General features: G+C 41.6%; 2 protein-coding genes across 2 annotated transcripts in view; one reads left to right on the top strand and one right to left on the bottom strand.

The window, feature by feature from the left end:
* The window catches only part of MARCHF5 (membrane associated ring-CH-type finger 5), a 41,695-nt gene that overhangs the window by 16,667 nt on the left and 3,417 nt on the right, over positions 1-21,611 (bottom strand). Inside the window, exon 2 of the mRNA XM_048506878.1 lies at positions 18,787-19,079. Within this exon, the coding sequence (XP_048362835.1) occupies positions 18,787-19,079 (293 nt within the window). The remainder of the gene's footprint in view (positions 1-18,786; positions 19,080-21,611) is intronic.
* CPEB3 (cytoplasmic polyadenylation element binding protein 3) overlaps positions 19,113-21,611 on the top strand; it is a 90,706-nt gene continuing 88,207 nt past the window's right edge. The window contains exon 1 of the mRNA XM_048506659.1: positions 19,113-19,351. The gene's annotated coding sequence lies outside the window, so the exon portion shown is untranslated. The remainder of the gene's footprint in view (positions 19,352-21,611) is intronic.

Below are 21,611 nucleotides of genomic sequence, written 5' to 3' on the forward strand. Positions count from 1 at the left end.
CTACAAGTACTAAACAAATTATCTTCATATCCAGTGAAGCAGAAAAGAGTCAAATTTTGACTCAGGTGTTATATGTAATATAAGCGTAGTGAGCCAGCGTGGTGCAGTGGTTAAGAGCAGGTGGATTCTAATCTGGAGGACTGGGTTTGATTCCTCACTCCTCCACCTCAATGGCGGAGGCTTATCTGGTGAACCAGATGTGTTTCCGCACTCCTACATTCCTGCTGGGTGACCTTGGGGTAGTCACAGTTCTTCGGAACTCTCTCAGCCCCACCTACCTCACAAGGTGTCTGTTGTGGGGAGAGGAAGGGAAAGGAGATTGTAAGCCACCTTGAGTCTCCTTACAGGAGACAAAGGTGGGGTATAAATCCAAACTCTTCTAATAGTCCAAATCCCTGGATTGGGGCTACATTGACACAAATCAGATACATGTGCAAATTTAGGGCACCCCACCTCACCCCGGGATTGTGGAAAAATCTGGAAACCTTAAACCATTATATTGGGTTCAAATCACCCTGAAAATAGTGCTGTCTGTGGTGGAGCCAGGGGGTCACATCTGGCCCCTTGAGAGGGCCTATCAGGCCTGCGAGCCAGCTGAGGCAAGCCCCCTGTCACTCCAGATCTGGCATGGCGAGCCCACAGCAGGCTTACCAGTTCAGGCATCCAGTCCTCCCCACTCCCAATCTGTCCTGGCAGTCCAATCTCCTCCCCCGCCCCCGGGGCCAATCTGAGCTGCTGAACTCATTGTGCGCACACCAGTTGAGGCAGTCACTCCCCCTCCCCAGTGATGATCTGGGCTGGTGAGCCTGCTGTGGACTCACCAGCTGAAGCAGCAACCTCACCCAGTGCTGACCACCTCTTCCAGTGTTGATCTGGGCTGGTGAACCTGCTACAGGCTTCCCAGCTGTGGCAGAAACCCCTTTCCCCAGTGCCGATCTCCTCCCCCAGTGTTGATCTGGGTTGGCAAGGATCCTGCAAGCTTGTCAGCTGAGGCACCCCCACCCCCCTTCAGGGCTGATCTGGGCTAGTGAGCCTGCTAGGGGCTCACCAGTCTAGGTAGCCCCCACTCAGGGCCCAGCCCAACCAAGTCACATTTACATCATATTCGGTCCTTGTACAAATCAGACATTCTTGCTCTAGACAACAGAATGTGATCAACCTTAAACTAAAGAACTGCCACTTTCCAACCCTTCTAAAAAGGAAAGGTAGGAGGACCTGTCAACAGCTATCTTCAATGAAGTTGCAAAAGAAAGGGAAACGACTTTCTAGGATTTGTCAACTGCTAGCTTAGATGAAATTGTAAATCATACACAGTCGCAGTAAGATTTCAGAACCAGCTGGTAAAATGGTACTATCGCAGTCAAGTACTGTGAGTCATATTTGCATCTCTCTTGGAGATGCTTGAAACCTACAGGTGCAACCAGTTTCATTTGCAATCTTTATCTTGAAATCCTTCACTCCAAGTGGCAGCTTTGTCAAATTCTAAATCATAAAGGGTTGCAAAAATATGTCAATAAACGACTATCCCATAATCAGGGCCCAAAACTGTGACTTGGCTTTTCACAAAAACAATGAACGGTCGCAAAGGAAGAGCTTTCCAAAACTATTATTTTGTGGATTCAAATATCAAATGCCAGATAAAATTCTACCTTGGATTTTATTACTCTTTTTAAAAGCATTCTTTTGAAAATTTAACGACAGCTTTAGGAGAAAAAAAATTGCCCATTTTATTCCAAGACAGAAAATCAAAAAACTATATTGCACCTTAAAAGGCAGTAAAAAAAAAAAAGTTTTGATTTTGTACATCTAAGCTCACTGTGATACGAAGGATAAAGCTAGAGATTTGACCAAAATTGTTTGGTTAGAAGACAAACACATATATTCACGTGAAAGGAAGCCAACCCTGAATCAAAGATAATTCCCATTGAAATCATTATACATAACTTATTTTAAAGTTATTACTGAATGTAACTAGAACTTGTATCCAAATTTATGACAGTTACCTCTTTTGCTTGGTAACACACATAGGAAAAAATCCCCTAGTTTTCCTTTCAGGTAAAAAGGGTAGTTTTTGGCATGAAAACTTGAGCAAGATACCTCTCTATTATGCTCAAGAGAAAATACTAATTTTGATCATCTCCTTATCATGAGCATTAATAAGTAGAATGTATTCCTTCAATACACTGCCTGAATAGCTAGCACTTAGAAACCAGAGAGGGGCTAGCTTCTCAGGCACATTAATTTAAATGATTTAAATGTAACCTACCTACAAGTTAGTGCAGGTTAGGTCATAGTCTTCTTATTTAGGTTACATGCTCAATAGCTTCATGGGCCTTCTGAAATCCATGAACACAGCAGCTTGGTTTATTCGTAACCAAAAGACCATAATTTGACCATCTATATCTGTGTCTGTGTCCCAATCGAAGTCAAAAATACCCTTAAACTTATAGACATTAAAAGCAAGGTGGAGATGCTGAACTGTTTTTACAAGAAAGCAAACAATGCATTCACGGCATCTTCCATAGCTTGTCTGAGTTCCAATAAGTTTGATGGGCACCTCACAACTGCTAATGAGGAAAAACTGGAGAACTGGACCAGTGATATGAAGTTGTGAAATGCCTTGCGGGAATCTGACACCCAGAAAAGGTCTGAAGTTCATTCAGATGACAAAAGAATAAAGTGACAATGTAACCTTGCAAAATACCACTCTTGAATTAGTCATTAAAGATTAATTCCGAAGTTTTAAATATGTGGGTTACTTGAAATAATGGATGCTGCTCTTAATGATTTTTGCATTCCCTTCACATGGCAACGAACCACCCCCCCCCTTTTTAAAAGAGACCAACAATGAATGACCTATGAAAAGAATCCCATGAGATACTTTATATTCTTAAGCCTTTAGCAAGTTATGAATAATGAATAACAAATCCCTTGTTTTCTGTCATCATCTTTATCTTGGTATTGACAGTGGCTATAGCAGAAAAAGCTAAATAAAGCCACTGACACAAGGATCTTGGTTCTTGCCAGATTTTCCATTTTCTTGTATTGAATAAAACATTACCTTGATTCTAGAACAGAATCAGGTCACTACACAAACAGCCACTTAAAATAGAAACAGCTGGCTCAGTGAAACAAAGCACAGTGGCCGAAAACTCAAGCCTTGTCTCATCACTTGCAACCTCCACAAAAGCAGATCAAGGAGCAGTCCTATGTTTTTCCAGGTCGTTCTTGCCTTTAAAGGCGGCTTTAGGCTTGGAAAGAAGATCCCATTTTTAATCCGAGATGCAAATCAAGAGTGTGTCATAAAACATTTTCCAGCAAAATAGGTGCGTTGATAGTAAATGAAAGGGACATTCTCAGGACTAAAATATGTTCGTGGCTTTCTTGTTTTAGAAAGCTCTCCTTTAAATCCAAGGACTGTTACAATGTGTGAAGGGAGTTCTCCTGCACGGCTCCATTAGGTTGTATGAGCCACAGTCTTCAAATGCAGTCTGTCAGAAGCATCACAATCTTCTTTCTCAATTCAAAGCTGATTCAAATGCATAGCTCTGCACTCCACTAGAGGCGTGATTTGGGTTTGCTCTTTTCTAGGGAGCAATTCTTATGCAACCCAAAGTCTGAGCAAGGCTCAACATTTGGATGCAAGATTGTTTTAAACTCTCCATTTGGGTACTTTCTGTGAGATTACATTACTAACAAACTGCTAATTATATTTCTATTGAAGCAGTTTTATGTGGAGATATAAAGTTGAATCCTATCAACTATAAACAGTCCACAGATCTCTTTCCCCTGCAACCCCAAAGCAGCTCCCGAGGATTGAAAAGCCTGCTGAATCAGAGTGAGGTGCAGCACAGAGGGCTGCAGCAAGAAGGGGCAACTCAGCAGAAATTACACACTCACCACACTTGCCTGAGCTCCTGAAGTGTGAAAAAGTGATCGGATTTCTGCTCCCCCACCCCCTAAGCTACATCCCACACTGTTCTGAGGGGGAGCCTGCTAGGACTTTCAGGAGGCACCTCCCTTTCCTTGGTATTCCAATCCCCCCACGATATTTTTTTCCTCCTCCTGGCAACTGCCATATCCTTTTCATTCCCTGCTTCCTCTTCTCTCCCCCCCCCCTTTTACGACCCCAGCTGTGTTTATTACTTATTTATTTCATTTATACCACACATTTCTCCACAATGAGGACTGAAAACAGCTAACATCATTTTCCTCTCCTCCATTTTATTCCCATAACCACCTTGTGAAGCAGATTAGACTGAGAAGTGTAATTGGCCTGAAGTTGCCCAGTGAACCTCAATGGGAGAAAGGAGTTTCGAACCTAAGTCTCCCAAACCTCAGTCTAAAATTGCCACTGGAAACTCACTGTGAATTATACCTCTTCTCTGAGCCAAGGAGGACATGTTGTGGGTGTTTCACACCACCCAATCAGGGAGGCAGGAAATGATCTTTTTCTCCTTCCTGATTATGGTGAGACTGCCCATCTTTCCTCAGTTTGGCTACTCCACATAGCAGTCTTAATCAACTAACCGTAAACTATGCTTAACTTGAGAACTGACAACAACAATCGAAGGAGATAATAATAGAATATAGCAGATAAAAGATTGCCTTCGATAATCAACAATGACATGGGAGGGGAAGGATGACATCTATAGATTCATGAGCAGGGAGAACTTTGACTGAATGACCAGCATCGATTGTTCAGTGGTGACGAACCTATGGTGCTCCAGATGTTCATGGACTACAATTCCCATCAGCCCCTGCCAGAATGGCCAACTGGCCAGGCTGGCAGGGGCTGATGGGAATTATAGTACATGAACATCTGGAGCGCCATAGGTTCGCCACCAAGGTTCTATGATCTTCTTGGCCTTTTGTTTGGTGATGAATTTTTTTTTACCCTGGTTTCTATGATGACCCCCAAGCTGGGTTCAGGGAGCTCTTCTTGAGGTTCACCAAGAATCTGTGCTCCCAAAGGCAATACAGAACCCTCTGGGTGTGTGTCATGGGCTTGGTGAACAGATTGCAATCACAAAAGAAGATCATCCAGATATAGATGCAGATGGATGTTCTCTTCCTGGAGTTTCACTACAAGGCTGACCAGTAGTTTGGAGGGGGAAAAAACCCCTTGGGATTGAGAGAAATGTGAAAGGCAGGGTCCTGAATTGGTAATGAGCTTGGTTCATGCAAAAGCATAGAAACTTCCTGTGCCCTGGAAGATGAGAATATGGAGACAGACCTCTGTTGAATCTATCGAATTCTGGTGCTCATTAGTCTGAAGAGACCCTGCAATGGATCTTAAGGTCTCCACATGAAAATGCCATAACCTCACAAACTGATCAAGGAATTCCAAATTGAGGATGGCCCTCTTGTCCCCATTTTTCTTGGGCACAGTGAAGAATATAAGGTAGACCCCTATGTCTTTTTGGGAGTCTGGTACCAGCTCGATCGCCTGGATGACTAAATAGGTGGTGAGTTGCCGTCATGGTCCTGGATCTTTTTTCCCGGTTTTGAGATAGGGATGTGATTATCAGACACTCCAGAAGCATCAAAAGAATTAGATGGTGTACACTATGAAGACAACTTCTATGATGCTCGTGATTGTATCCAGGCCTCCTTGAAGTGACTTAGCCGCCCTGTCACTGGGACCGTCATCTCCTCAGAATCAAAAAGAAGGTAGTCATGCCTGTTTAGGTTTGTGGCCCTGTTCATATCTGTCACTTCTTGGGGTGAACTTCCTTCCATATTATCCTCGCCCAAACTGGCTTTTGTTGTTCCAGTTGCCTTTGTGGTAGTCCTGCTCAGAAACTCTGTAAGGTATGGTAGGAATGAAAGAAAGCATTCATACTTGGACATCTGTCCTGGAGTTTCAGATTAAGTGGCAGGGCCTTGATCTTATCCTTGCCTTCCATGAGCTGCACTCTCCTGGTTAGATAGGAAAAGAACTGAGGAAAGATGGGTGGTCTCACCAGGAGAAAAAGATAATTTCATGCCTTCCAAAGTGGATGGAATGAAACATCCACAAGATGTCCTCCGTTCAGAGGGAGAACTCTAACCATTACACTACCCTGATATTTGTGGGGTGACTGCTGTTGAACTGCATCTGCAGGAGTCTACAAGTCACCTGGTTGCCGCTGCTGGTCATAACCCCTGCATTTACCAAAGGCCAAAACCACAGAAAGGGACCTGTCCCTCCCCCTGCCTTTTAATGACAGAAACCAAGGCTGGAAGGCTGGCAATACTGTTGCTGCTGTCTAGTAAAGACCACTGCGGGCATTTGTTTTGTAAAAGCTAAAGGTGCTGCTTCTATTATTTTCAGGGTTTTAACCCTGTGTGGGGGCTTGTTTTTGTTTTTTGTAGATTTCTGACAAACCTGGGACTTGTATCAGGTTTCTATAAAGATTACTCCTGTCTGTTCTTAGCTCTAATCACTGAATTTAAGTATCTACAAATTTTGCCATGTTTAGAATTAGATATATTGTAGTACACCCTTAATGTTATTGCTGACAACCTTATGTATGCAAAAGTGCCTTAAAGCAGTAGTTTAAATGCTTCATCTTGGTTCTATTCCAAGACTGTACAAAAGTTCCTTATCATATTGCACCACCAGACCAGGACTTTGTGCCTAGTCATCCTCATCCTCTACTGCTATCACAATCTCACGAATCAGCCACTGCTCTTCGTCTGGATACATCATACTGCTTGCTCATTAGATCGAAAATCTTCAAAGAAAAGCAGAAAGTTGGGAGGGGGGGGCAGAATGACATTTTAAAAACATTTTAAAATAAATTCTGCCTCTGGCTAACAGCTGTCAGACTGTATGTTGACAAAGACTCCAAATGCTACTTGTAAGATTTAGCTTCTACTGGTTATGTAAAAAAGCTCAAGGCATTTATTTTGTTCTTCTCTAAGTGACAACAATTTTTCTAATTGAAAAACTGATAATCTAACAATTATGCTCTATGTGGTCACATTGGTAACTGGAGGTACCAGATAGTGGGCTACACTTCCCCTCTTATGCTAGGCACAAAGCCTAGGCACGAACCTTGAACCAGTAAACGGACTCTGTATTGTTGATCAGCAGTGTTTATTGATAGGAATCAAATCACCCAGCTTGTCAAACCCAGTTCTAGCGAACGTGGTTTTTGCTACCGCCTTTATTCCGACATTAACCCTCCTTCCCATTTTCCCAAGGAATGTGAGAAAGAGTCAGTTTGGAGCTAAGGCACCCCAAGGCCGGCGATAGATAAAGTTAAATCTACCGGGGCATCCTGCCCCCACACAACAACAGAAACAATCCCATTTCCCATGAGACCAAAATGTCAGGGGAAAACCTAGTTATCTACTCGGTGTGTGAAGCCATAAAGCAAAGATCAAGGAAAGAATGTCCCAGGACGGCAGTGATAACATATAGCAGGCTGGTTACCTATATCTTGAAGCAATTACATTGAGCTAGGAATGCATCTCAATCAACTAGATACAACCCCCCTGACAGAATACAAGCTCTAATTAGTCTACTGGGAGCTTAAGACATTCTTTTACATTGTTTTTAAACAGAGCTTTTAATAGGTGTTAGATAAGTGTGTTCTGGTTCAAATTCCTACATTTCCAGCTTGCCTCTCTCATGACCCAAACAAGGATCCAAACTCAAAGTATAACTGATACATCTGGAATGTAATACTGTTTTTTTTCAGACTAACCAAAATAACATAATACAGCAAATAAAGTTTTGAATTCTGCAGAACTCGTCAGCTTAACACAAAAGTGGCCAAGGTGTGGGAGACCTTTTAGGCCATGATATTTGCCATTATGCTTTGCTAGCTTCAGTGGTTACAGAGTGCACCTGGCAGGTATCAAGTTATGTTTTTGTGGACTCCACACAGGTAGGCACAGTGAGAAACTCTAGAGGTACAAATGTACCTCCAGGTGGTACAAATACCATTTGCAAAAGAAACCACCCCCCGGAAGATACACACTGCATTTAAGAAGGCAGAAAACAGAAATCTTTAAGCCCCTACTAACTGTGCGCCCAATCCCAATCTAAACAGAACTCCACACAACCTGAGAACTGAGTTCTGAGCATGGAACATACAACTCACGTCTGCTCAAAAGTCCCCATGTGTCAGTCTCCCGTATCAGGCAATAAATCACTTGCTGGTTTCAAGGATTTTATTGAAGACATGAAAGGAACATAGGAAGACAGTTCTGGCAAAAAAGGTGCCAAGCAGTTGATAATATGTTGTAGCAGATCCCCACCCCCACATGTGAAACAAGACAGTCAGAAGAGTCCAACCTGGAGGCCCAACCCAGCCGCAGACCTTCAAAGGCCAGAACAAGTAGATAAAGCTGCATCTGCAAAACTAAAGCAATCCCCAGTAATTCCCCCCTCCCAACAATGGCATCATGACAGCATGGTGGACCTGGGGAAGTCCTCAGGAAATTATTTGGCTCAAAGCCAACAGCTGTAAATCCTACATTGTTGCAACAACCTAACCTAACATTGCTGCAACAAACTAAGTTTTCTGCTAGCACACTTTCAGTGCTATTCAGCGAGTGGAGGGGGAGGAGGAAAAGGGCTATAGAGTCAGCATCATTGCCAGGCTAGACAGCATGAGCACCACCTGTGCTGGTGAGAGGGACACTCATACTGGTGCCAGGGTGCCATGAAGCTCCGTGGCACACAGGCACATATGCTGCCACTGAGCTGGTGCTGATGGGGGTGGTTCCAAGGATGGAGCCAATTTTAGTCAGTTTCCTGAGGGCTTTTAGCCTGGGGCCACTCATTTTTACTTCTGGCAACTTATGCCAGCTAAAAGTGAGGAACAGCCCATTAAGATGAATAGGGGGCTTGCAGCCTGATTGAAGGATTTTCCATTTCCTTTCAGTGTGTGCTGTGGGGAACCTCTGGAGGTGGCGGGGCTGCCCTGTGCCCAGCCGCAGTGAAACTACTTCCCCACACACAGTGGATTAGGTTGTACACTTACTCATTTAACACATCACTTAAACCACGTAAAGTGTTTTTTAGGCCTTTAACCTGTAAACAACACCGAATCCTTTTTTCTCTTTCTTCTGCTTTTCTTTTTTCTTTCACATAGTCTTCCTTTGTTCTCGCTTGCTTTTTCTCTATTGTATTATCTTCTATACTTTTACATTTTTCTCTCTCTTCTCCATAGACTGGTACTCTGGATAATGACTAAATATAGACTTATATGTGTAACGAATATTACTTTTAAGATTACTTATAGCATGTTATTTCTCTTTTTTCTTTTTTGGGGTGCTTGCTCTTTTTTTAGGAACAAGATCCACCAGACCACGGCCACACAGCCCGGAAAACCCACCAGAACCAGTTGAATCCGACCGTGAAAGCCTTCGACAATACATTGTTCTTTTTTTGTTTTCACAAAAAATAATAATAAATTTTTAAAAATACCAAATCCACCCAGTTTATTTATTTAAATATTTGTCTTCTCTCCCAACCACAGCCACATCAGGTGGCTTACAAAAAATTTGATGAGAAGACAACAAAAAAATAATCAACATAGCTGCATAACTTGCATCAAAATAATACCCTCTTTATGAAAAGTCAATACCTACAAAAAGAATGAACATACATCTCTGACAGAAGGCAAGCAGACTAGAGGTCCTTTATACCTCCTTGGGGAGAGGGTTTCATAATTCTGGAGCTGCCACCAAGAGACCAGGGCCACGCTGTGACCAAAGGCTCAATCAGACAGACTCATCAGGTTCATGACAAGAAAAATAAGAAGCCCTCTAGACAGGACACCTTTGGCAAGTATATTTAATTACATCCTTGCACAGAATTTTTGTTTGCTATATCACTTTGTAAGGGGCTTATAGAAGATCTGGGATTTTACCCTGCATGTAAGATAAGCAGCATAATACAATTCTCCTTTGCTTGCTGTTGGGAAAAGAGGCTGCCTAAAATCATAAATGCCCCCAAGACCACCACCAACAAGAAATAATGAGTAACACTAAAAGAATCCTAAATTGCAACTGGGAATGTCAGACTGAAAGAAATTCCATATTTACATGAGTCAGGAGAGGCAGGAAAAACCTTTGGCATGAAGGGGAAAAAATGAAGTTGCATCAATTTGAGCAACTTAAAATAGCAAACAGTAATGACTGATGTTTTATTTATTCGTTTACTTTTATTGTGCATCTTTCTCGCTGACTCAAGGCAGATTACACAGTGCAATTCAATTGGTATGAAACATCCAACAAAGAACGCACTAGCACTAGGCTGTCGTTAGAAAAGAATCAGACATTGTATGTCATAAACAGTTCAACATGGAATTATGAAAGTAGATAATACGAGTAGTAACAGCAAAATAATATATACAACAAACCTTTTTTCTTTATAAAAGTACCTTCTGTTCCATTATACTACAGCCTTAATGTCTTTATAGAAATGCCCTCCTGAAGAATTCTGTTTTAACATTTTGCATTGTAACAGAAGTATGAGGGCCTTCGTGCTCTTCCCAGTTAGGTCATTCCACAAAGTGGGACTCTGAAAGCACGTGTACAGGGAGCTATTGATCTTACCCATTTGCAAAATGATACCTTCAGAACACCTTAATACAATTAGAAAAGCTATCATGACAGAGAATAAAAGAGGTAGTCCTGCAGAGGGTACCAGGCTATGAAGGGCTTTGTAGGGGATAACTAGTATCTTGAATTCACACATCTGATACTGTAGGGACACAACCTAGCATGTCACAGGTATTCACACTCTACTCAGTGTTGACATAACTCCCAGCCATGTAAATTACTGACTCATTGCTGACTTGTGGGTGATGTCAGATCATGTTTACTAGGCAGACTTGAGTTTATAGGGTGGTTTGCCATTTCCTTCCCCAGTCATCTAGACTTTACCCCCAATAAACTGGGTACTAGTTTTACCAACCTCAGAAGGGTGAAAGGCTGAGTCAGCCTTGAGGCGGCAACCTGAAACTGACTTCTGTCGAGATCAAACTCCAGGCATAAACAGAACATTGACTGCAGTACTGTACCATTCCAGCCATGCACACCTTTTCCAGCCATACACACCTTTTCTATATCCATTTTCTGCCTCTCAAACCTAGTCACCCCCACCATAGTTCCTTATTCACCCTTCAAACATAAATCATGGGGAATCAAATCCAGACTCTAGATCAGTGTTTGATGCTCTTAATCACTACACCATGCTGATATTCATACTACTATATCAAAAAACCCTTAGCATGAAATAACATTGATCCTGAAACAGCTATAGCTGTCATTTCCCCAGTATTATTCCTAAACAACATATTTAGACTAATCTGCCTTTTAAAAAAGAAAGCATCACTATTTAAATGTTGCATATCTAACATTATCATGGTCATTCATTGAGTATGAATGGCTTACTGGTTCATTACAGACCAATCAATAAAAAGTGTTTGTAGTCCAACACTCCCCCTGAAGATCACAGGAAGGAAAGTAATCTAGAATTTGAAGTACAGAGTTTTATTTCCCCAGTGGAAATATTTCCTTCAATTGAATAGAATAGAATAGAATAGAATAGAATAGAATAGAATAGAATAGAATAGAATAGAATCTTTATTGGCCAAGTGTGATTGGACACACAAGGAATTTGTCTCCGGTGCATATGCTCTCAGTGTACATAAAAGAAAAATACATTTGTCAAGAATCATAAGGTACAGCACTTAATGATTGTCATATAGGTCTAGTAAGCAATCAGGAAACAATCAATAGTAATGAAAACATAAAATGTAAAATCTTAAAATAAAATAAAAAGTCAGCACAGGCTATAGTCATACAGTCATAAGTGGGAGGAGATGGGTAATAGGAATGATGAAAAAAGTAGTGCAGTAATTATATAATAAATAGTTTGACATTATCGAGGGAATTATTTGTTTAACAGAGTGATGGCATTCGGGAAAAACTGTTCTTATGTCTAGTTGTCTTGGTGTGCAGTGCTCTGTAGCGACGTTTAGAGGGTAAGAGTTGGAACAGTTTATGTCCAGGATGCGAGGGGTCAGTAAATATTTTCACAGCCCTTTTTTTGACCCGTGCAGTATACAGGTCCTCAATGGAAGGCAGGTTAGCAGCAATTGTTTTTTCTGCAGTTCTGATTATTCTCTGAAGTCTGTGTCGATCTTGTTGGGTTGCAGAACCAAACCACACAGTTATAGAGGTGCAGATGACAGACTCAATGATTCCTCTGTAGAACTGTATCAGCAGCTCCTTGGGCAGTTTGAGCTTCCTGAGTTGGCGCAGAAAGAACATTCTTTGTTGTGCTTTTTTGATGACATTTTTGATATTAGGTGACCATTTTAGGTCATGAGATATGATGGAGCCTAGAAATTTAAAGGTCTCTACTGTTGATACTGTGTTGTCTAGTATTGTGAGAGGAGGTAGGATGGGAGGGTTTCTCCTGAAATCTACCACCATTTCTACGGTTTTAAGTGTGTTCAGTTCTAGACTGTTCCAGTGGCACCACGAGGCTAGTTGTTCAACCTCCTGTCTGTATGCAGTTTCATCGTTGTCTCGAATGAGACCAATCACTGTTGTATCATCTGCAAATTTCAGTATTTTAACAGATGGATCGTTTGAGATGCAGTCGTTGGTATACAGAGAGAAGAGAAGTGGTGAAAGTACACAGCCTTGGGGGGCCCCTGTGCTCATTTTACAGGTGTCTGATGTAATTTTTCCTAGCTTCACCTGCTGTTTCCTATCTGTTAGGAAGCTTGTGATCCACTTACAAATATGCTCAGGTACTGCTAGCTGATTTAGTTTGGTTAGAAGAATGTCCGGTCTGATAGTATTGAATGCTGAACTAAAGTCAACAAAGAGGACCCTTGCATAGGTCTTTGGTGATTCAAGATGCTGTAGGATATAGTGCAAAGCCATATTAACAGCATCATCTGTCGATCTATTTGCTCGGTATGCAAATTGCAAGGGGTCCAACAGTGGATCCGTGATGGTTTTCAAATGGTACATCACTAGCCTTTCAAAAGTTTTCATAACTACAGATGTTAGAGCAACTGGTCTGTAGTCGTTCAGTTCCTTGATGGAAGGCTTCTTCGGCACTGGGACGATAGTGGAGTGTTTGAAGCAGGAAGGAACATAGCACATCTCTAGTGATTTGTTGAAGATTTGGGTGAAAATGGGGGCCAATTGGACAGCACAGACTTTTAAGCAAGAAGGTGTTATCTTGTCTGGGCCTGGTGCTTTTCCAGGCTTCTGTCTGTGAAATAGATCTTGCACTTCCTTTTCTGAGATCACCAGGGGTTGTAAACCCAATGAAATGGGTTCAATTGTAGGAAGTTTGGCTATTGTTGGTGCATCTGAGATAGAGGTTGTGGAGAAAGGTGACTGTAGATTGTTTTCAAACCTACAGTAGAACACATTCAGGTCGTCTGCCAATTGCTGATTTCCTTCAGCTTGGGAAGGTGGTTTGCTGTAACCGGTGATATTTTTAAGAGTTTTCCACATGTTTGCTGTTTCGTTTGGTGAAAACTGATTTTTAGCTTTTCAGAGTAGTTTCTTTTTGCTGCTCTGATCTCCTTTGTTAATACATTTCTGGCCTGATTATACAGCATTCTATCACCCTTTCTGTAGGCCTCTTCTTTGGAACGACGTAACTGCTTAAGTTTAGCTGTGAACCAAGGTTTGTTGTTACTATATATACATGAAGTTCCTGGTTGGTATACAAAGATCTTCACAGAAGCTGACATATGATGTTACAGTATCTGTGAGTTCATCCAAATCTGCAGAGGTGTCTTTAAAAATATTCCAGTCTGTACAGTCAAGGCAAGCCTGCAGCTTTAACTTTGCCTCTTCAGTCCAAGTTCTCACTGATTTAGTTATTGGTTTTGTGGCTTTAAATCTTTGTTTGTAAGCAGGTACAAGGTGAATCATGCAATGATCAGAATGGCCTACAGCTGCTCGTGGTAAAGACCGATAAGCATCTTTCAGTGTTGTATAGCAGTGGTCTAAGATATTCTTGCCTCTGGTGGGACAGTTGACATGCTGAAAGTATTTTGGTAGGTCTTCCCTTAAGTTTGCTTTGTTTAAATCTCCCAAAATAATAACCAGTGAATCAGGGTATTTGGCTTCAGCCTCCATAATCTGATCGGTTAGAGTTCTTAATGCCTTTTTTACAGACGCTTGTGGATGAACATAAACCAAAAAGAACAGTACTGAATTTATCTCTCGAGGGGAATAAAAGGGTTTGCAATTAATAAGTAAGGACTCCAAGTTTTCATCACAGAATTTTTGAATTATTGTTATGTCCTGACACCAGCTTTTGTTGATGTATATACATAATCCTACTCCTTTTTTCTTCCCTGATAATTCTGCAATCCTGTCTGAACGAAATATCTGAAACCCCGGTATGCACATGCTATTATCATCAATGCTCTCATTTAGCCAGGTTTCAGTAAAGCATAGGGCAGATGCGTTGTAAAAATCAGAATTGCATCTGTTTAAAAGAAGTATTTCATCTATCTTGTTGGCAAGTGAGCATAAATTGGTAAGAAAGATTGAAGGGAGCGGGGTTTTTTTAATTCCCTTATTCCTTAGTCTATTTAAAATTCCCGCCCTTTTACCTCTTCGTCTCTGCCGCCTGTGCTTGTTTTTGCTGATCTGTTGTTGCCGGGAAATGGCTGCCTCCTGTGCTGAAATTTCCTCCGTGGTTGTAAAGACAGATAGGGGTAAAGTTGCAGAGAGCCACTCCTTAAGGAAACGTTCCCTAATTCTTAGCAGAAGGTCTCTGGAGTATGAAATTCGTTGTAAATTGCAGGAAATAGTAGAAAATGTAGAAGCCATTTGAGAGCATTCCACCGAGGCAGCCCTCATCGGCGCCATCTTGGAAAGAGATTATCTTGGTTATAATGGTTCTATCATTATGTCTATTTTTGTGTGTGTTACTAGAGATATTACTGCTGGGGAGGAGCTGAAAAAAAGTTCTTCAAGAGACTTTTCTTCAGTTTTTTCAATGGAAAACTGAAAATTTGCAGAATTCTCAAAAAATTCCTATCACATTTTATCTCTTTTGGAACAACTAAAAATGCTATGGAAGAAAAGGTGTTCCTCAAAATGCATAATATGAAGATTTCTAAGATAACTGACAGCATTAGTTAATTATAATTCCTATGTATACTATATATCTATACACACAATTCTTAAAGATGTTTGTTGCAGAAATGTGACTAATTTTGTTCATACTTAATTTGCTATAATGTATGTGATTCATTTATTCACTGCCTTTATTCATTTCTTACTAAGACTCAAGACAGGTTGATATATACAATAGCCTGGATTTCATAAGTTATAAGACTCAATTAGCTAAATTTCAAAATTAGAGAACAATTAGAAAAAAATACTGTAATACTGTAATATACTGTACTGTACTATAAAAATACTGTAATATGACCAATAAACCAGCAACGTATAGCTGGAAGAAGAAGAGCTTCCAAGCATTTTCAAGCATGTCATAATTACTTTCTAGAATGTGCCATCTCACACAATTTCATTTTTTCAGATTCCTGCACCCTTTATGAAAATGCTTTCCTGTACATTTCTATTTTACAAATTCTGTGAAATGACAGGTATGTGGTAGACTTTTGACGCTGTGAGACAAATCCTTCCACCAGGTGGGGGTCACAACAGAAAATGCTCAGGTACCATCAGCTGTTGCTATTACCTTTTTGCTAGGTGGCAACTTCAGACAGCTTTCCTCAGATGAATGAAGCTGTCACAGCACAGCATATTGAGAGAAGTGGTCCTGTATATAAATGGTTTCTTCATAGGTAATAACCAGCATCTTGAATCGAACCCAGAAACTAATCTGTAACTAATGGACTGAATATGGAATAGTTGTAATATATATACTCTGCCTTGATCCTAATCGGAAACAAACTGTACAGCAGATGGAGTTTCTGAGTTGTCTTCAAGGGAAGACCCACATAGGGTGTGTATTACAGTCTAACCGAGTTATTGTGTCAAGGTAGAGAGTCAGTCATCCTTAGGGGTGAGTGAAAACAGAACAAATCTTTTTTTTACAGATGAATTAACTTGCTTCTCCAGCAATAATTCTGAGTCTAGTACAACCCACATAAGCTTAATTAAAACAGCAAGAGTGAGCAGTTAAGGAGGAAACTTGAAATTAACATGTTTATTAGGGTAACTCATGTTGCATACGTCTTCGATTACATAGGAGGTTCAAATTAGCATACCAGAAAGGTATGCTAGTTTCAGATAGAGAAAGATTTGAAATCTAAAAGGAGAAATGGAGGCAAATAATTACTAAAGAAGAAATACAACATCTAAGAAATTAGTCTTCTGCTAGAAATACTAACTTAACATAAGAACAATATATCTGAAGTAGTTTAACATGTACAAAGTATTATGTACAAAGTACTATGCAATAGCTACAAGTAATAAAACCATGAGCTCAAATTATTAGAACAGAAAAGACATCTTGAATGCTAACATTAAACATAATTCCATGCAGTTGCTCCAGCCTAAACTAATTGTTTTCTAAGGTCTCATACAGGATAAAAGCACATGATTGCATTTAGTCTCTTCTTTCGAAGTGTAATCAGTGAATAGTATTTATTTTACTTCCAAAATCTCATGTATCCATTAATTCCATAGTTAAAACCTATTCTACGTTAGCGCATTAGAGTACTGCCCTATGAAAAGTATATGGAAACTGCAACTGATACAGAACATGGTTGTTCAATTGCTGATCATATTTGGGCTGATCATTTTTATTGATGTTAAAAGATCTTCTCCAATCTCAATTCTCGGTGCAATTCAAAGCACTGGTTTTGAGCCAGGAAGCCCTAAATTGCCTGAGATCAAGAATGTGAAGTACCATTTCCTCCTGCAGGAAACTACCAGTTTGCCAAGACCATTTTCAGGAGCTCTGCTCCAGTTACCTTCCTCTGCTGAGTTGAGGTGGGTGTCTTGCAGAGACATCTGTTTTGTCTTTCTGTTTGTGGACAGCATTACCAAGGAGACCTTCACTAACATATTTCAGATACTGAGTGAAATGATCTTCTTCACCAAGTAATCTCAAATTTCAGCAGGCTGTATACTTATGATGAACCACTTCTTTACTGTTTTACATTTGGTTTTTGTGTCAGTAGTTTTCAAGTTGTGTGATTTTATAATATTATAAGCAGCCTTAGATGTCAACTTTAGTTGTTAAGGCAGGATACACCTTTAATTTTTTTTAAAAAGGTATTTCAAACTTCACTGGTTCTACACTACACTTTTAATGACTTGTAAAGTTACAGACAAATCAACATGTTGCTAAGCCTTTTAAAATTAAGAACTCTGACACAGAGCTCCTGTTCTACTGAAGTGCACTACATGTACTTTTCTCTTGAGTTGTTAGCTATAATACTTCAAGCAATCTGACCAAAAGTGAGAGGGAAACCAACGGAGGTAACAGTATTGATTTTGAAGACTTGGTTGATTACTGGATTGGAATTTCTGGAATGGAGAGAGAGCAGTTGCTTTAATTACTTGCATGATGATAGCCATACTTTCGAACATACGGTTTGCACAACAACAGTTTCCATGTTTTTAATTGTGTTCAATCACTGCCCTAACCTTTGTCTGATAAAGGAAAGATAGAGAATGTGGTTATCCTTTCCCTGTCTTAAAATAATGTTGTGTAGCAGGTTGGAGTGTTGAGCTATTTATACAGGATTCAATGCACAAGAGAGGAATTTGAACTCACGTCTCCTTGTCTCAGTGCGACACTTTAACCTCTGCAGTGACTTTTTTCCTAAGCAGAGCAATGCCCAGGATCATATCCTAAGCCAACAGTAATCCTCTCTGAGATTGTCCAGCAACCAAATACTCCAGAAGCAGCTTTCTCTCTCCCTTTTCCGTTAACCTTATCACCACTTCAGTTTCAACACTACTAACCAAAAGTTCACACTTTCTTCTGCATCTCTTCCTATGTGACTTAAGCAGCAAACCAGAACACCAAAACTCTTGCTATTCTGAACTAAAAGATCTTTTTTTGGGAAAAAGGGCCTGGAGCCTGTTCAGTAGTCACTGATGAAGACCAGTTGCAAAGGAAAAATAATTATGCAGGCACACACAGTACAGCTCCCCTTCCCATACACTGATGCAGCACTTGAGAGCAAGAGCTATCAATCATCCAAGACTGTTAAACAAAATACTGCAAGAGTGTTATTGTTTTAAGTGTGTTTGCATTTTAAGTAAAAATAATATCATCAACTGGCTTTGCCTGTGCCTTCTATAAAGTTTGCATCTCCAGTGCCTGGCACTATATTTTATGGTACACATGGCCTGGCCAACCAAGTGTCATTTATGTCACATAGCAACAAATGAGTTTGGGTCCCTTTACACAGCATATTAAACACAACCTTGGAATATCCCCTAATAATCTTATGAGGAGAACATGAAAGTGATTTCGAGGGAGGGGAGACTGTGGGCCAGTGTGGGCCCAACACCGCCTTCGCTTTCAATACAAACCACACAACAAGCTCCTTAATCCCGAAACCTTTTGATTCCTCCCGATCAGCTTTTCTGCTCATTCCTTCCTTCCTTCCTCCTCTGGAGGCTCACCTGTCCGGACAGTTACTTTTACACCACCTGTGGTCCTGCCAGCTGCGCGTTAAAGGCCCTCCTGCAAGCAATGCGTCAGACGCTTCTTCAGACCTCACCGCTTTTACTCACCCCAAACGAGCCGCCTGGACACCACCTGCACCCAACCCGCTTCCGCCTGCCCTTTCTCCGTACCTGTCCAGGCTCTGCGGCATCACCAAGCCCGTCTGTTCAGACATCCTCTCCGGGTGCGGGGAGCCCGGGGGCTCAGCTACCACGGGCGCCAGGAGACGGCCTGGTAAGCCAGGCCCACAGCCTGCCCGAAGGAGACGGCGGCAGGGAGTCCCCTCGTCCAAGGCGACGCGCAGCGACACGGGGCGTCTCAGGCCAGGCCTGCCCGCGGAGCCGAAGAAAGGGAGGGGGAGGGGAGAGAACCAGGCCGCAGCCACCGAGAGGGGAGGAGCGACCCTCTGCGCACGCGCGGCGCTCTTACCTCACAGAAGAACCCGCTACTGCGCCAGGATTCCCTCCTCAACCTCTCCAAACCGAGACTGCCGAAATCACCCGAGGCACCATGGGAGATGTAGTTCCTCCCTTTCCCGATTCTGAGGGGATTTAAAGTGCCCCCCCCCCCACCACCCAATCCCCTTCCCGTCCCTTCCTTCTTCTTACAGTGGTTGCCTTACCCGCGGCGGTGTCTACGCGCGGGCCGGGTGGGGTTTGGTCTTCGGCTGAGATGGCTGCGTCCGCTGCGGGAAAGGTCAGCACCTTGCCCCTGGCGACGTCTGTGGGTGGGGGGGCGTTGTCACCCCCATTTTCCTCGTTATTCTTCCCCTTTTTATTGGTGGGGAAGGACAATGTCCTGTATTGGTGTGTGATGCTATTAGTGCCGCACTTCCATGTTCTCCCCCCCCCCCCTGTTTCTAGTGGGGAAAGCTGTTCATCAAGACGACCCCCGTTCCCTCTTACCTTTTCATTTTGTGCCCCCCCCCCCTTTGCAAGAGAGTCCCCTTTCCATCTTCCTCGTCTAAGGGAAAATATCCTTGTGGCTATTATGGATATCTTTCTAAAGATTGCTGTTAACTTAAAGAGTATTTCAGCCCCATGCAATATAATGGACTTCTACCTGTCTTTAATTTTAAAAAGTGGCAAAGTTTGTATCTCCAGTACTTGGCATTACATTTTATGGTACACATTGTTACCCAAGGTAGAGAAACAGTCTCTCAATATATGGGGAATATTAGCGTAGAATAGACTGCTTATTAATGTTGCAAGAGGCTGGGTAAGGAATTCTTAATACCAGTATATACGAAGATCAGCTCTCAGAAGAAAATCCACAGAGAAGGATATGATGCAAATTTGACAATCTTTTATTGTAGGGATAAGGAGTTTACAAGCATTTGATTCAATTCAGCAAACGTGTGCACACTGAGTTCCTAAGATATAGATAGGTTGGCAAATAGATTTGGAATAGAAAGGGGTATGGGATATATGGGTAATACAACCTGATTGTGACGTGAAGATCCAGGGGGCAGAGCTAAACGACCAGAGTTCGGTTCCAGAGGTCAACGTGTTGGACTCAGTGACAAGGTGTCAGTAGCACTGAGCAATTAGCTCTGTGGGGAGTAGGATATTTATAGGGTGAAGGACTACCTCTGGGGTGTCAGGACAACCTTTGGGGGAATGTTAGGACAACCTCTGGGAGGTGTCTGGATGGACTGTTTGAGAAACAATAGAATATTGTAAGGGGGTCAGAAGAAGTTAGTTACAGAGGGGAGTAAAGACAATCAGGGGAGACATGAGGAGTCTTCTTGTGGCTGGAAATAAGTATCCATTCAGCAGGGCTACTGTATCATGTTGAAGGCACATTCTTCCTTGGCTGTGGAGTTGAAAATGTGCTGATATGGCAAATGAGCTGAGAGCATGAGAACCAGAAAACAATTCCTGTAAGTTTCCTGTAGGTAGACCTAGCCATTGTCAGAGAATGGGCTCCCCATCTCGGCAACACTAGCATTAACCTTTAGGCTGGCACCTGCGAATAAGCACTCCCCCCCCCCCCACTATGCCAGGGCGATATGGTAACAACATGGTCTGGCAGACCAAGTTACAATTACGTCACATCTGGCACAGGCACTTTAGGTACCGACGGGGAGTTAAAGTGTTTTGGCTCAAGTGGACTTGTGGCTCTGTCCTTTTTCTCCCTCACCCCTGTCTCATCTAAGGAACTGTGGCTGTGTTGAAGCTGGCATTTGACTGTGGCCGAGTTTTATACCTCCCGTTTCCCAAGCGATGGGAAATTCCAGGAGGGCAGCCTTTTGAAGGGTTACTTTTCTCCTGTGAGGAGAGCATACTAGCAGTGGAAGATACTTATATAGAGAGATTTATATTTATTTATTCACATCTTGCTAATCTGCCTCACAGGATTGTTATGAGGATGAAGTGTAGGAGGGGAGAACATTGTTGTTAGCAGCTTTTAGTCCTCACTGTGGACAAAGGCAGGGTATAGCTTGCTAAATAAATATTTTATCAGTTGGCTATTTCACTTTAACCCCTAATCAAGCTAGAGAGGTTTTCCCATTGCTTCATGGTGATTGACAGTGCTAATTCAAGTAAGCATCTTTTAGAGAACTCAGCAAAAGAACTAGGTCATCTATCTTCCATATCTAAAAAAGGGCTTACAGCATTATGATAGTGATCTAACCTTCTAGTTCTCATTGATAAGCAATAGTTCCTTCACCCATTTAAAAAAATAATTTATAATAGAGTTTCCATTGCTATTAAAATATTGGGAAACAGTACTATGTAACAGCAAAAGCAGTAGCATTTATAATTTGTATAGCGCTTTTAGTGAACCGACAAGTATTAGAACTCTTGTGGAAAAAAATTCCTTGTTGTAGACTGGAATAGCTCTGGGAATCACATAACTGGTAAAAACATGCTGTATTAGAATAATATTCTAATATTATTCTAACTGGTAAAAACATGCTGTATTAGAATAATATTCTAATATATAAGAGGTG

Source organism: Sphaerodactylus townsendi, linkage group LG08 (assembly GCF_021028975.2).
Source record: "Sphaerodactylus townsendi isolate TG3544 linkage group LG08, MPM_Stown_v2.3, whole genome shotgun sequence".
Taxonomy (NCBI): Eukaryota; Metazoa; Chordata; class Lepidosauria; order Squamata; family Sphaerodactylidae; genus Sphaerodactylus; species Sphaerodactylus townsendi.